Source organism: Lagenorhynchus albirostris, chromosome 15, assembly GCF_949774975.1.
Source record: "Lagenorhynchus albirostris chromosome 15, mLagAlb1.1, whole genome shotgun sequence".
Classification (NCBI taxonomy): domain Eukaryota; kingdom Metazoa; phylum Chordata; class Mammalia; order Artiodactyla; family Delphinidae; genus Lagenorhynchus; species Lagenorhynchus albirostris.
The window spans coordinates 59506267-59520856 of NC_083109.1; the positions used below are offsets into that span (position 1 = coordinate 59506267).

General features: G+C 48.0%; 1 protein-coding gene across 2 annotated transcripts in view; it reads left to right on the top strand.

Annotated features, from left to right (window-relative positions):
- SNX29 (sorting nexin 29) overlaps positions 1 to 14590 on the top strand; it is a 554801-nt gene that overhangs the window by 202039 nt on the left and 338172 nt on the right. For both annotated transcript variants that reach the window (XM_060123064.1, XM_060123065.1), the window contains one exon: positions 366 to 448. In XM_060123064.1, coding sequence (XP_059979047.1) covers positions 366 to 448 — 83 coding nt within the window. The remainder of the gene's footprint in view (positions 1 to 365; positions 449 to 14590) is intronic.

Sequence of the window (14590 nt, forward strand, 5' to 3'; positions counted from 1 at the left end):
CCAAGTAAACAGTACCTATTATGTGCTTCTGTAAATGGAGAGGATACTACAGAGTGCCTGGCACAGAACAGGCCTCTAACAGATTGATTCAAATAGCCCGAGGGCAACACATGTCAGCATCCTGAATCTGTGGGCACCGCAACCAATTAATGCTTATTTCCATCACGAATGAACAGTTCTCGAAGGCATTCTGCAAACGTGCCTTTGCTAACATAGTCTTTTCCAGCGATGATCTCTAAAACAGAGAATATATTAATATTTATAAGATGCACATTGTGTATTTTTCTTTACACAGATTCTCCTCCTTTCTTGGGTCTAAGTTGCCAATTTTTAAATATACTTTTCTAACGTTCTTGTACCTGCAGAGAAAACGAGGTGCTCAAAGTCCAACTGAAGAAATACGTGGGAGCTGTCCAGATGCTGAAAAGAGAAGGTCAAACAGCTGAAGGTGAGGGGCAGACGGAGCCTGGGTGGGGAGGGGGCCACACCTTTTCATCTTCATCACCCCTGTGCCTGGCATAGCAGACACTCAGCATGGGATGAGTGCACGTGCAGATGAATTAGAAGAACGGGGCTGGCTAGGGTTCCAGAAAATCAATTAAATGGAAAACCCGGCTCTGTATTCTTGCTAAATGCATAATATTATAAGACTTACTTGCCAGATTATTAGCAATACTGTATGAGTTTGTGTACTTAGGGAGTTTTATGTCTAGAGTCTTGAAACATTTGCAAGGTAGTGAACCTTCAGCACGATTGAGTCACATCAGGCCAGGGGTGAAAGCAACAGAACGCCAGAGTGGTGGAGAATCAGAGCTATGGACTTAGGCTGATCAGGCGCCAACCCCAGCTCTGGTTAAATTTCTTAATCTCTGTGTACCTCAGTTTTCTCATCTGTAGAATGAGGTTAGTTGACAGTGCCTACCTCACGAGGCAGTCCATGTAGACATCTTAGCATAATGCCTACTTAGAGTGAGTACTGAGTAGATTTTAGCTATTATTATTAATACTCTTAATCAGAAATACAGGTAGATAGAAAAATGATCGTTTGACCAAGACCTCACTAAATAAAGTAGTGCTATATGCTTCCTCCCTGTGCGGTTTGCCTGCACTTTAACTGTCATGCCTCTACTAAAATGTTTCTCAGGTCAGCCTGAAGAAGGGATAGTTAATTAACTTTGGCTCAAGGGTCTTGCAAACTTCAACCAACTGACCATTACAAGATTTTCTTAAAAATGAGCTCTCAGAGTGTGGACATTTTAACAGAGAGGTGGATGCTCCACGCTCACAGGTCTTGGGAGTCAACCAGACCTGGATTTGACTTCAGGTGCACCCTCCATGACTTGACCTCTTGGAGTTACTTTGCCATCTGGAAGAGGAAACGCCACACCAGTGTAAGAGGAAATGACACCAATGTCACGAGGGCTGTTGTGGGATTTTCCGAAACAATGACTGCAAAGCTTCTAGTATGGCGCCCGGTGTATAGTTGGTGCTCAGTCAATGGTAGTTATTTTTCTGTGTCAGAGAGAGAGAGATAAGATCGGAGTCAGGATTTGGCTTGCGTAGCAATATCATAAAGACTTGAATTTTCTTTGGAGCTTTTGTACTCGATCAGGTTCAACATGTTGATTTTTTGGATAACATACCTCGCCTCATTCCTGCTGGGTCTGTAACAGTTACCGGTCTGGGGGTTTCCATTGCAGAGGTAATCGTGTCTTGACGTGAGGGCTCATCACCCTCTTCATACAGATACTGCTCGTGTCTCCCGGAACCCATCTCATTACGTGGAGTTACGTCTGCCCTGGCCTTCTGCCTTTTCACTTCTTCTCAGCTTTGTTCCCCCAGCACCTGGCTTTTACAGTCATTCATTCCATTCACTGTATGTTTCGAATGAATAGTATATGTTTAGCCCTTTACCCTTTCCAAGCAAGTTCAAGTATATTCACATTTGATTCAGTAGCGCTGTGATGAGTAGGTATGTTCCCTCTATTAAAAAAAATTCATTATTGGAGGCTCAGGAGAGCTTAAGGGGGCTTGTCCATGGATCTGGGGTGGAAATGAACTTGGGTTATTTTCTTCCAAATCCCTCTTCTTTGCCTTATGAAGTTCTTAAACTAGCGTGCAGAGGCTTTTCCTGGGGCGCCTATTAAATACGCTTCTCAGGAGATCTGGGTTGAGGCTGTAGATTCGCACGTCTAGATACGTGACTCTCCTGCAGCTGATCCGTGGACCACGCCATCACCTCTTGAGAAATCTACACTCTACCCACACAGAGCTTTGATTTGATGCAGTAAGAAAATTAAACCAGAGGGTGTGGGAAGCACCACTGGGCTTGCATTTGGTTTAAAACCCACAATACTATAAAGTACATTTCTGAGTAGGAGCATTTTTGGAGTGAGTCCCCCCAAAACAGGTACACAGAACCTACAGCGTACAGAATGGTTTCTCACGGCAGCCAGAGTCCCTTTTCCTAAGACCCAGCCTGAATGCTCTGAGCCAAAGCTAGGTATGAGATAGCCCTTAAATGGAACAGAGCAGAGATAATGAAGCACATTTTGCTATTTCTTTGCTGTCCCTTACCCCTCGGTTTCTTACTGGGTCGTTTAGGACCATTTACCTTATCTGTGAGTCATCCTTAGTGGGAGGTCTTTATGAAAGCCCTCAGATGCGGGCACATACTGGCCGATGCCCTGCGTTTGCTTGTTTAAGTCCTGCAGTTTATTCCTTCGTCCACTTAAGTAATATTCGTGAGCACCAGCTGTATGCCAGACACTAGGAAGCAGCCTCATTAAAAGGCATGCTTTCAAAAATTGCACTCTGGCCTTTCCAGAGCTTTCACCTAATTTTTAAGTGTGTCATCTACTACTCAAAGGAATTGGGACTCATTCCTCAACCCCAGCCAGATGCTGACTCAGTTTGTTGAAAACTATTGAGTATGTGCCCTGGCCAGGTTGGGGTGCCTTGGGGTGCCCTCGTCAGGCTTTGGTAGCTTGGGGTGTCCTGGCCAGGCTAGGGGGGGCTTGGGGTTTCTGGGGAGTTGGAGGAGCAGGGGCAAGTAGAGGTTGGAGAGGGAGAGTCCTTTCTTTCTGATCCAGGATTTCCTTGGCTCCTGACGTTAGGTGGACACAGAGATGTGTACTAGCTTCCCAAATTCAGGTGGGAATTCAGAATGCATTTTCCACGAAAGAAACCTTTTAGTTTGAGGATAAAGATTTTTCTGTCTTTTGGATGACAGATGGTTTATGAAACTGAGCTCATCAGTAGGGGAAAGAGTGAAGAGTCATTTAAGCCCCAAATGCCTTCAGGGCTGAATAGATGGCTGAGGGCTATATTGGGATCATTATATTCATAGTTGTTGTGGAAAGTGCCTTCAGGATTAAGAAAAAAAAATCAGCTTAAAATGGACCTTTAGAATAGACTGTTGACAAACTTTAAGAGGTTAGTAGGTAACTTTGTTTCAGTTCTGAGGTTATAATTAATCATGGCTATTCTTTCCCCCCAAATTCTCTATGAAACACCGATGTAGGAATCAGACAAAAAGTGATCAAAATAACATTTTTTTAAAAAAATTGTGTTTATTTATTTTTGGCTGCGTTGGGTCTTCGTTTCTGTGCGTGGTCTTTCTCTAGTTGCAGCGAGCGGGGGCCACTCTTCATCGCGGTGTGTGGGCCTCTCACTATCGCGGCCTTTCTTGTTGTGGAGCACAAGCTCCAGACGCGCAGGCTCAGTAGTTGTGGCTCACGGGCCTAGTTGCTCCGCGGCATGTGGGATCTTCCCAGACTAGGGCTTGAACCCGCGTCCCCCGCATCAGCAGGCAGACTCTCAACCACTGCGCCACCAGGGAAGCCCCCAAAATAACATTTTTACTACTGTCAGTTGATTGGAAACTCCAGCTTGACCTGAAGCCAGAATCACACTCCCCAATACATTGCCTCCCAGGTGTAGACCCAGGGACCCCCACTGTGAGGCATTGTTGGATCTGCAGAATTACACTCACCCAGCGGGGACCGAGAGGGAAGACAGTCCGTGGAGCTGTTTCCCTTTTTAATACATCATCTCCATTTGATTCAGGATCTCACCAGTCGGGTAGGAGGTGGGGAGTGAGGCCCAGAGCATATTATGATGGATGTCTCCCCATGGAAACATGGCCCAAGGTGGGGGCCCTTCGCTAAGAGCTGTGATGACCACAGCTGCTGGTGCCTCCTGAGGGAGAGGCCAGGGCAGTGGGGCTGGGGCAGGAGTGTGGGTCAGTGAGTGGACACCTCCTCCATTACACCTGTCCATCTGGAGAAAGGCTGTGTCAATGGAAGGAAGGCTTATTTCACCTGTAGCTGCGACTGTTCTCCAAGGGGGTCACTTCATCCTATTCCCTGTACATGTCCCCATGAAAAAGGTAGTCACGGCCAAAACGTCTGGGAAACACTGTGCATTCTACAGTCTTCTTGCACGTCATGATGGATGTTAGTGAATGAATGACCTCTGTGCCAAAGACACTGAGCACTGCCCAGGGCTACTGACTTAGAGGCCATGTAACTTTCTGTGCCCCAGTTTCTTCCTCTGTAAAAGGGGAATTGTAATAGTACCTTCCTTATAGGGTTTTGGGAAGATAAGATAGATGAGTACATGGAAAGCCTTTAGAATAATGTCTGATATGTAGTAGCCACTCAATAAATGTTATTATTATTACTATTTTTACTATCTCACTTTATCTCTCCTGGCCCCTTTGAACAATTGTAAAATTAGGATTTATTAAAATAGTATATACTTTATAGCTTGTTGTTGTGGGGATTAGCTGTTAAGAGGTGTAATTCAGATAACATGCTGGGATCTAGAAAATGCTGTGGTGGACAGAATGTTGGTCCTCCAAAGATGTCCATGTCGTGATCCCCAGAATCTGTGAATATACCCCCTTACATGGCAAAAGGGACTTTTCGGATGTGATTAAGAATCTTGACATGGAGAGATGATCCTGGTTTATCCACATGGCCCCAGTGTAATCACAAGGGCCCTTCTAAGAGAAAGGCAGGAGGGTTGGAGAGGGAGAAGGAGTGACAACAGGAGCAGAGGCAGGAGTGATGCACTTTGAAGATAAAGGAGGGGCCACAAGCCAGGGAATGCGGGCATCCTCCAGGAACTGGAAAAGACAAGGAAACAGGTTCTCCCCTAGAGCCTCTAGAAGGAATGCAGTCCTGCTGACACCTTGAGTCTAGCTTATAGGACCCATTTGAGCCTTCTGACTCCCTGCACTTCAAGATAGTAAATCTGTGTTATTTTAAGCCACTAAGTTTATGGTAACTTGTTACAGCAGCCATAGGGAGCTCATATAAATATTCAGTTAAGTTGAGGTATTGCCTGGATGGACATGGGGATCATCTAATCATCTTATGGAGCTTGTGGTGGGAGGTTGATGTCTTAAAGGTTGGTTTTCTTGGTCAAAGGTCACCTGGTGGACAAACTTGGGACCTCAAGGGAGAGCTGTGGTCTTTGATTTGCAGCCACATCTGGGACAGGAAAGCACACCTCCCCTCTGCCACACCCCTTTGTGCAAGGTGTGTTTGGCCAAGACGGGGAAGTCCTTGTCCCAGGTCACACTCACCCCACCCGGGGGTCACTTGTGTCAGCCCTGGTGGATGAGTCCTGTCACCAGCCAGCTCTGGACGTTGGAGACGAAGCCTCCAGAGCTGTATGGTTGTGGCCTTACTGTCCGGTGGACCCTTGGTGTTACTGTTTGGGTGTGGTCATTGTTGCGTGTGCAGCTGGGGAGTCTGGGTTCTCTGAGTGTCCCGCGGCGGGGGTGGGGCTATTCTCATGAATGCTTTGCTGCATGTTGGGCTTCTCCCAGGCTCTCCCAAGGAGCATTTGCCTGTGAGTTGGAGCTTGCTCTCTGTATTAAGGAAGAGGTTCTCCTACCAGGGGCAGCCGAACGTGGGATTCCGGTAGTGCATGAATCTGCCCTTGTCATATGGCTCCGGTTGCCTCTCCCGTCTGCCTGTGCACGGTGGACATCTGCGACCTCGCGGTGTCAGGTCCCACGTGCTCCAGTTTTCATCAGACCAGCGTCCTCGCTCAGGGTCAGCCCAGTGAGGTAGGTGAGGCTCCACCCTCCGTTCTGCACTTGACCTCAGCTGACTGGCTCCAGCCGGGTCTCGGGACTCTACTAGGCTGTCAAGAGTTCTTTCTTTCCTGGTGGGCCTGGAAGGCTGGGGCCACTGTGGTTACCTTGTCTCCAGGTGGAGCCTGGGCATGAGGCCGTCACACGGAGAGAGAAGCTGGGCTGAGAGGCAGAGAGGAATCAGGGGCTGATCGTGTCCTTCGAGCCCCTGAATCCAGCAGTGCCTGGCGTGACTGTTCAGCCCTGAACGTACTATTAAGAGGAGCAGTAATTCACCAACCTCCCCTGCCCCTGTTTTTGAGCTTGAGTTGGGTTAACAAAGCTCGTATGCTCCACGGCAAAAAATTAGCTCTTTACTGGGTGCAGAGTCCATTCTGTCTTCATGAAGCACTGTTATTTCTCTGGAGTCTTTCCCAATCCACAGTGTCTGTCTCTGTGGTGTGAGGCCCTTCCTCCCGGCCGCCCTCCGTCTCATTAGGTCCACTCCACTGGCATCACCTGTCCCGGCCACCGCAGTCCTGTTCCGCGGTGATGGGTTTTAACACCGCAAGTGCTTGTCGGCATCGCCATTTATTTCATCTGCCGTAGGCTCAGGGGCAGAGGGAGAAGAAATGGCCTGTTGCTGGTGGCAATCAGAGTAATTGGCAGTGAGGGTAGGAGATCCAGTGGGAGGAACTTGACAGATGAGGGAGGCTTGGGAACAGTTTTAAAAATTTACTCTAAGAAAAAAAAGAAACAAAAAAAGGAAGTCATCAGCCTGTCTCCCGTGTCATGTCTCTGCCTGCGTGTGTCATGCCCACTGATGCCCACTCCACTGCTGCCTGTGCCTCATGCCCTCCCCGGGGTCTCAGTTTCCCTGGGCTCCCAGAAAGTGGGGAGGGACAGTTGAGAAGCCTGATTCTGTGAAGATGGACGGTCATGGGCGAGAGGATTCCTGGAGCTGGCATGTTTCAAGGGTGCGTGCGGTGCTGTGTACCCTTTTGTCCTTCAGTCTCAGTCACCGCAGGTGTTGACGCCTCCCCTTGGGTGGCCGCATGTTCTTGCCTGCTGTGTGCACAGAGGTAGAGATGTCTTTGTTTGAGGCAGGCTGCTTTGGTTGCAAGGGAAGCAAGGTCATGAGTCTTGTGTGTCTGTGTCTGGTTCTAGTGGGATAAGCGTGGGACCTCGTGGAAACACTGTTAAGATGTCATCACTCTGCTGTTTAAAACTCAGTCCAGACTTTCTGACCATGGCTTGCGGTACTTGGTGTGATCTGGCTCTTCCCTACTTTCCAGCCCCACCTCCCCTCACCCTCTTGTTCCCTCTCTCAGCCCCGGCCACACCGGGCTTGACTAAGTAATACATCAGGGCCTTTGCACTTGCTGTCCTTCTGCTGGAAAGCTTCTCCCTCAATCTCTGAATGGCTGATTCTGCCTTGTGAGGCAGTTTCCGTTCAGATGTCAACTCCTCTGACCTCCTGCCTCTCCTTCTTTCTTTGTTCCATTACTTCCTTTATCTTCATCACAGCAGCTTTATCAGTACCTCACAGTATCTGGTTGTTTATTCCCTTCCTTGTTCACTGTCTGTGTTCCACCCTGCAGTGTACAGTCCACAGGAGCAGGGACCTTACCTGTTGTTCTTCCTGGCTGTGTTCACAGTGCCTTGCACAGTGCTTGACCCAAGGGGTGTGCTCCATAAAAGTTTATAACATGGGGCTTCCCTGGTGGTGCAGTGATTGAGAGTCCACCTGCCGATGCAGGGGACGCGGGTTCGTGCACTGGTCCGGGAAGATCCCACATGCCGCGGAGCGGCTGGGCCCGTGAGCCGTGGCTGCTGAGCCTGCGCGTCCGGAGCCTGTGCTCTGCAACGGGAGAGGCCACAATAGTGAGAGGCCCGCGTACTGCAAAAAAAAAAAAAAAAAAAAAAAAATTTATAACATGAATGAACAGAAATCCAAGAGGAGCTATTGTAGGACCTGGCCTCCTGGCATTTAGGTGATTGAAAACCCACAGCAGCCAGGGAGAGCTCAGCAGTGGGCGAGGTCACGGGTCTTCATTTTGGGGCTACAGATAATGTGCTGTACCCTGTGTAACCGCTTCCTTCAGTTGTGCCTCCAACCAGATTCTTCTGATCACATATAGTTTTGGCTCCTTGTGACTACAGTTAGCACATGACTTTGACTCTTCCAGGGTTTCATCATTCAGAGATCTTTTGACTACAAGAGTCATAAAGTCCAATTCAGTGTGTTTTAAATGAAAACAATGGAAGTCCAGGAGTGCCTGTCTTCAGGAATGGCTTGATCCAGGGCCTCAAACAATGTCATTAGGAGGATTTTTTGTTTTTGATTTTTTTCATTTCTCAACTCTGTCTCCCTTCCCCCTCGCCCACAAATATTGGCAGTGTGGTGCTGGTGAATGTTTAACAGCTAGCGCTCTAAGGGAAGAAGGCTCTGATTTAAAGTGCTTGCTGATGTCCATGGTGGCGGTGCTACACTGTGGCTGATTTCAAGCTGTCAACACGATGTCACTGAATGCAGAGTTGGGAAGAGGTACATGCACTGGGCTCCTGTGAGCTGGTGTGCCCCAGCTTTACACCCGCCCCGCCTCATGTGTTGGCTCCATTTTCAGGCAGGTGTTCTTATGCTGGCAGAAAGCTGCCAGCAGCTCTTGGTTTAATCTTCCCAGCAACCCAACTGAAGAGAGAGCTCTTCCCCACTAGTTTCCTTATAAAGCACTCTCCCATCTTCCCCCACGAGGAGCGGTGCTTCTCAATCTTGGCTCCATATTCAGTCACCTGGGGAGTTCTAAAAAATCCCAGTGCTTGGCCACTTGGAACCACTGCCTTCAGATTGATGAAGTGATGTGTGCTAATGTGTTTCAAATGTGTCAGTACTCCTTGATTCTTGGCCTGTGGTAGATACCTTGAATCTCACTGACACAAGAAATTAATCGTTACAGTCATCCACCTCTAAAGTGGCTGAGCCAAAATTCCTACCCAGATGTAAGCCAAGTGCACGCTTCCCCCAGTGCCCTGAGTTGATTCTCCCGGAAATGTTCCAGGTGATGAGATACGCTGCACGCTCTGGGCCTCAGAGGTGGTGTATGACACGTGACCGAGAGGTGCTTGGTAGGGGCAGCCTCTGCCTGGGATGCCTGGCTTGATTGGTTCGACTCTACCCCTTAACTTCATCCTGAGAAAAACCCACTCTGTGCCCCTGTCTTTGGTGGGTGACCGAAACCCAGTCATGGACCACATGGGGAGCCGGGTCAGAGCATGAGGTGCTTGGAACTGGACATCAGCTGGGGACAAACAGAAGCGCTGGCTCACCGCTTCTCAGTAGCAGTGGTGTGTGTGGACCAGGCGTGCTGTAGACGTTTTCTTCTTCCTCAATGAAGGCTCCTCCTTCCACGGTAAAGAGAAGCCTTCACCTTGAGAAGGAGCATGGAGAAGGCGATAGCAGGGCTTGGAGGCAAAAGGCAGGCACACATTTTCCAGTTGGGGGGAATCTGGGTTGAACCTCAGCCCTATCATCTACCAGCTCCGAAGTCTTGGAATGAGTTTTAATCTCAGAGCTTCAGTGTTTGTATTTGAACAGAGAGATAATAATGTTGACTTCCTAGCATATTTTGAAGTATAAAAGAGATGACATATATGAAGTACCAAGCAATTGTTGACATTATTTTGGGTTGGAGATGTAGTTTGAAGGGCATCCAGGCTGTGGAAGGTCAGGGACCGTTAGCAGAACACCTGTACATTAATTTCTGAAAGTGGGTGAATAATTGTGGTGATAATTGTAGAGTAAACCTCTTTGAAAGCTTTGTAGTCCATTATGCTGGTAGAACAATATTTGTGTGATTAGCCAGTTTCCTCACCTTTAAATAAAAATCCGAACAGGTAGCCCCAGTACCTGGCCCTTGCTAAGCACTCGGTACTGCCAGCACCAGGAAGATGCTCCAGGGACAGTGACCAAAGCTTTGATATTTTAAAATCAGGACTTGCTGGAGAAGTCCAGGAAGTAAGGTACCCATCACCCAATGTACTCACCACCCAGGTATAACACATACATTTCCATATTGATTGCAGATTAATGAAAAGACTTAAAAGTTACAAATGCAGTTGAGGGTGTCCTTACTGACTGCACGCACAGATGTTTCCAGATTAATTCTGATGGCCCAGCTTGGGTGGCAGGCCTCACTTAAACGAATTCTGGGGACTTGAGTGGCATGGGCGGGGGGGGGGGGGAGTTAGAACTCTGATAGGCCTAGCCATGGTCACATGCCCTTTCCTGGAAGGGAGGGCGTAAGGTGGGAGCAGCCCCATCCAAACATTCTGAATTGAGAATGCAGAGGGGCAGGTCCCCAGAAATAAGAGATGAATTCTGACAAGAGAGGATTTGGGGAGCAAAAGCAGATGGTCTTGCATCTGGAGTGATGTGGGAAGTGGAGGTAACACCAACATTTTTATGTAGGGGGGGTGTGGTGGTTTTGTTGGAAGGGGCTTTGGTGGCATCGTCTTGCTCTGTTTTTATGGAATTTGTAGGTTTCCTTGGGATAGTGTCTCAGGTAGAACTAGACTTGGCTGCATAAAGAAGAGAAACCTAGACAAGACTGACTTCCGTAACGTTTTTCTCTTATCCCACACAAGTCTAGAAGTAAGTAGTCTAGTCCAAGGCTAGTGTGATGATTCCATAGCAGTTGGGAGCTCAGGCTGCTGTTTTCTTTTTGCTCTGCCATCCTCAGTACATGGCTTCTTGTCTTCATGATTACCTCATGGTATCTATCAACGTATTGCGGCTAGTGCTCCAGCCATCACTTCTGTATTTCAGGCAGATAGATGCAGAAGGGGGAAGGGAAGAGAGTGCATTTCACAGCTGAATTCTATAAGGATTTAAAACTTTAAGGATCATAAGCTTTCTTTAAGCAGCTTTCGCCCCAAATGACTTCTGCTTAATGCTGTTGGGCCTCCCCTACTTGTGGGGGAAGCTGGGAAACATGGCTGCTTAACTGGCACCTAGGGAAGGAGGGACAGTGGATATCGGGTAGGCAGCCCGCAGCCCTTGCCCCAGGTGGCTTTGAGGAAGGTGAGGCTGATGACAACTTTGCCGGGGTGGGTGGAGGAGGATGTTTCTGAAGTCCCCCCAAGCCACCCCTTACTAGCCATCACTACTGGGAAAAGCTTCATCAACGATACGGGGTCATAGCTGCAAGAGGATCCATTCCCTGGTTCTAAAAGTGGCCCATGTCTCTCTGGAGACCTCCATACGAGATAATGTTTTATTTGCTCCACCTGATTTTATCCCCTGCAGGATGCTTTCCTCTCATAAGTCATTGCAAAGACAATTGCCTGAAAACGCCAAGTATCGATTCATGATTTTTGTTCATTTCCTTTTTATTGTTCGGCAGGAAACAAAGGCCCAGAAACAGAACAGGAGTACTTGGAGTGCTTCAGCTCCCTCCTTAGAGGACTAGGCCAGACATAACACTTATCGTTGTCATTGTCACTTTTTAGGGCTGTCTCGGCGTTGTGATTCTCGTCCTGCAGTTTTTCAATCAGTGTCTCCGTTGGTGTTCAGCTCCTCCCCTTCCTGGAAGCTGACAGGTGGCTTGTTTTGTTAAATGCCACTTTGGTTCTGAAAACTGCTCTGTTTTAAGTTTCTAATTACAGTTTTCATCAGGCAACTTGGTCATTTTGCTTTGCTTGAGTGGGTAATGATGCTTCTACCTCGGCGGAGAGTGACTTGTCTAAATGTTTTCTTTTTTCTTGGACTGAATAGAAAAATAGACATCCTAGAAAGAGATAAAGCCCACCTCTTGGTCTGGGGTTATTTCACTGGTTTATGGCCTCAATTTCATTCTTTGTGTTTCAGGAGAAATACACTCCTTCCTCACCCCTCTCTGCGGAATGCCTTCTCACCCTCGTACCTTCTGTTCATTCAGTATAGAATCTTCCTTCTGCCCAGTATACCTCCTAGTCACAGTCGGATATCATTGCTCCAGGAAGCCTAAATGATGTCCCCACCATCATTTCCCCTAGTTGGTCACTCCCAGATCTATAGTATTGCTGCGTAATTTGTGCTTTAAAATTTTAATTTCTTCCTTTCTTTAGTGACATATTCCATAAACATTTACCAGGATATAAGCTCTGTGACAGTGGGGACTGACTTGGTTTTGATACTGTTGTACACTCAGCTTCTGAAACAGGTTCCGTACACCTGGTAAGTGATCAGTAGCTGTTTGATGAGTGATGGACTGACTGACTTACTGAGTTTAAATACTAATAATAACTAACGTGGGTTAAGCGCCACATGCCAGGCCCTGTGCTAACTGCTTAAGAGGCCCCCTTCCTGTGAGGCGGGTTCTCTTTATCATCCGCACTTTATAGGTGGGGAAACTGAGGTCAAGAAAGGTCAGAGAGAGTACAGGGGAGTCAAACTGTCTACATTAAAGTCCTTTCCATGTCCTGTGTTAGATTGTTGTTACTACCACCGTCATGGTCAAGTGCTCTGCCCAAGGCACACAGCTGGTGGGTGGGGGGCCGGATCATTGAGGCCCCGAAACAGAAGTGAATGACACACAGTGTCTGCCCCTCTGGAGGTCACAGATGGGGGTGAGTGGGTGGGTCCAGTAACCTGGGCTCCAGGAGAGGGTGGTGCCTGGTCTTTCTAGTCCCAGTTTTCTCCCAGGCAGCCAAGCCGGTGGGCAGAGCAGGCGAGGATGTGGATGCCGAGCCGTGTGAGGTGCTGCTTGGATGCCCTTGACCCGAGTTCCTGGGAGGCATTCTGGGTCCCTGCTGCGCTCCCCATTACCTTTCCATTTCTGACTTAGAGTCTGTTTCTGAGGCCCAGCCCCTCCAAAACAAAACAAAACAAAAGGCCCTCCTCTACCAGGTGGAGCCAATTAGGCCAAGCTCGGCTCTACCTTTAATTACTTTTGCCCTCATTTGCATCTGGTTTGTCTCATTATAATGCCATTAGCAGGGTGGTGACCAGCAATGGTGCGCACACAGTTTTGAGGCCTTGCTTCCGTGGTCTTGGCTTCCTTCTGAGTAAAATGAAGGATTTGGAATAGACACAAGCACACATATACCCCTGGGCCAGAAGCAGCCTGCTGAACTCACCTGGCTTGCCTGAAAATTGTCTTTAGCAACTCGATTGTGGAATAACAATTTGTGTTTTCTTTCCTTGTTAAAAAATGAAGCCATATTCATTGTAGAGAATTTAAAAAGAGAGACAAGCAAGGAAGGAGAAAATAAAAATCACAAACCCTCAAGCGTTGTTAATATTTTGGAGTATATCCTTCCAGACGAGTATAGCACTATGCTGTGAACACTCTTGGGATAAACACATCTTGCCTGAAAAGTTTGGGCATCCCTCACCCCCCTAATTGACACATGGACTTCATGGGCTAAGAAGAAAACTGATGACATTAAAAAAAAAACACCAATAACAAATAATTGATAGGGATTTTAACAGTAAAATCAGGCAGTGATATAAAATGGCTGTAAATTATGCCAAGGTCCTGTCAGTAACCAGTCACATGTGTGCCAAGATGACAGGAAGTGGGGTTTGATGGGCATGCAAGCTGGTTACTGCTCTCTTGCCTCCTTCCTTACCCCTTTTCCAGAGGAAAGCAGGACAGCATTCATGAAGGCTGCCCATCCTGTGTTAGAGCATGAAGGTGTAGTCCATGGGTTTGGCCTGGAAGGTTCTAGCTCTGCCCCTTGCCAGCGGTGTTACCTTGGGCAGATAACCTGGCCTTTTTTGTGTGTTTTATCTTTTTCCTTTCTGTATGTTTTTTGTGGGTTTTTTTTGTGGTATGCGGGCCTCTCACTGTTGTGGCCTCTCCCGTTGCGGAGCACAGGCTCCCGTCGCACAGGCTCAGCGGCCATGGCTCACGGGCCCAGCTGCTCCGCGGCACGTGGGATCTTCCTGGACCGGGGCACAAACCCGTGTCCCCTGCATCAGCAGGCGGACTCTCAACCGCTTGCACCACCAGGGAAGCCCCTGTATGTTTATTTTTTGGATAGTTTCTGTTGCTAAGCCTTGAAGTACACTAATCTTTCTTCTGCATTTAGCTCATGACACTTTATGGTGGCCGTACCTGGCTGCAAGGGATGCTGGGAAACAGTCTCTTAGTTCTGTGCCCAGATGTCCAAGTGCCCAGCAAAAATTGGTGTTTTTCTTACTACATAAGAAACACTGGCTGTTAGGGGATACTTGCCATTTTTGCCACACATGTGAATTAATTGCTACTCTGCTTTTGATGAGCAAGGGGGCGCAAAGTGCTAGCTTTCTGGGCAATGGCAGTAATGGGGTCAGTTTCAGTGGAGAAATGGGGAGAGGTAAAATGTGAAAGATGGTCTCCGCTCAGCACTTGGAAGCTCTCCCCCTGTTCGGGTGAAACAGGAGTCATCCTCCTCTTCATGTTTAAGAAGTAAGGTAGCCAGTTGCTTTGTGTCCCATGCCTGTTTCCCCTGTGAATGTCGGGTGCCCTTGTGGCATGA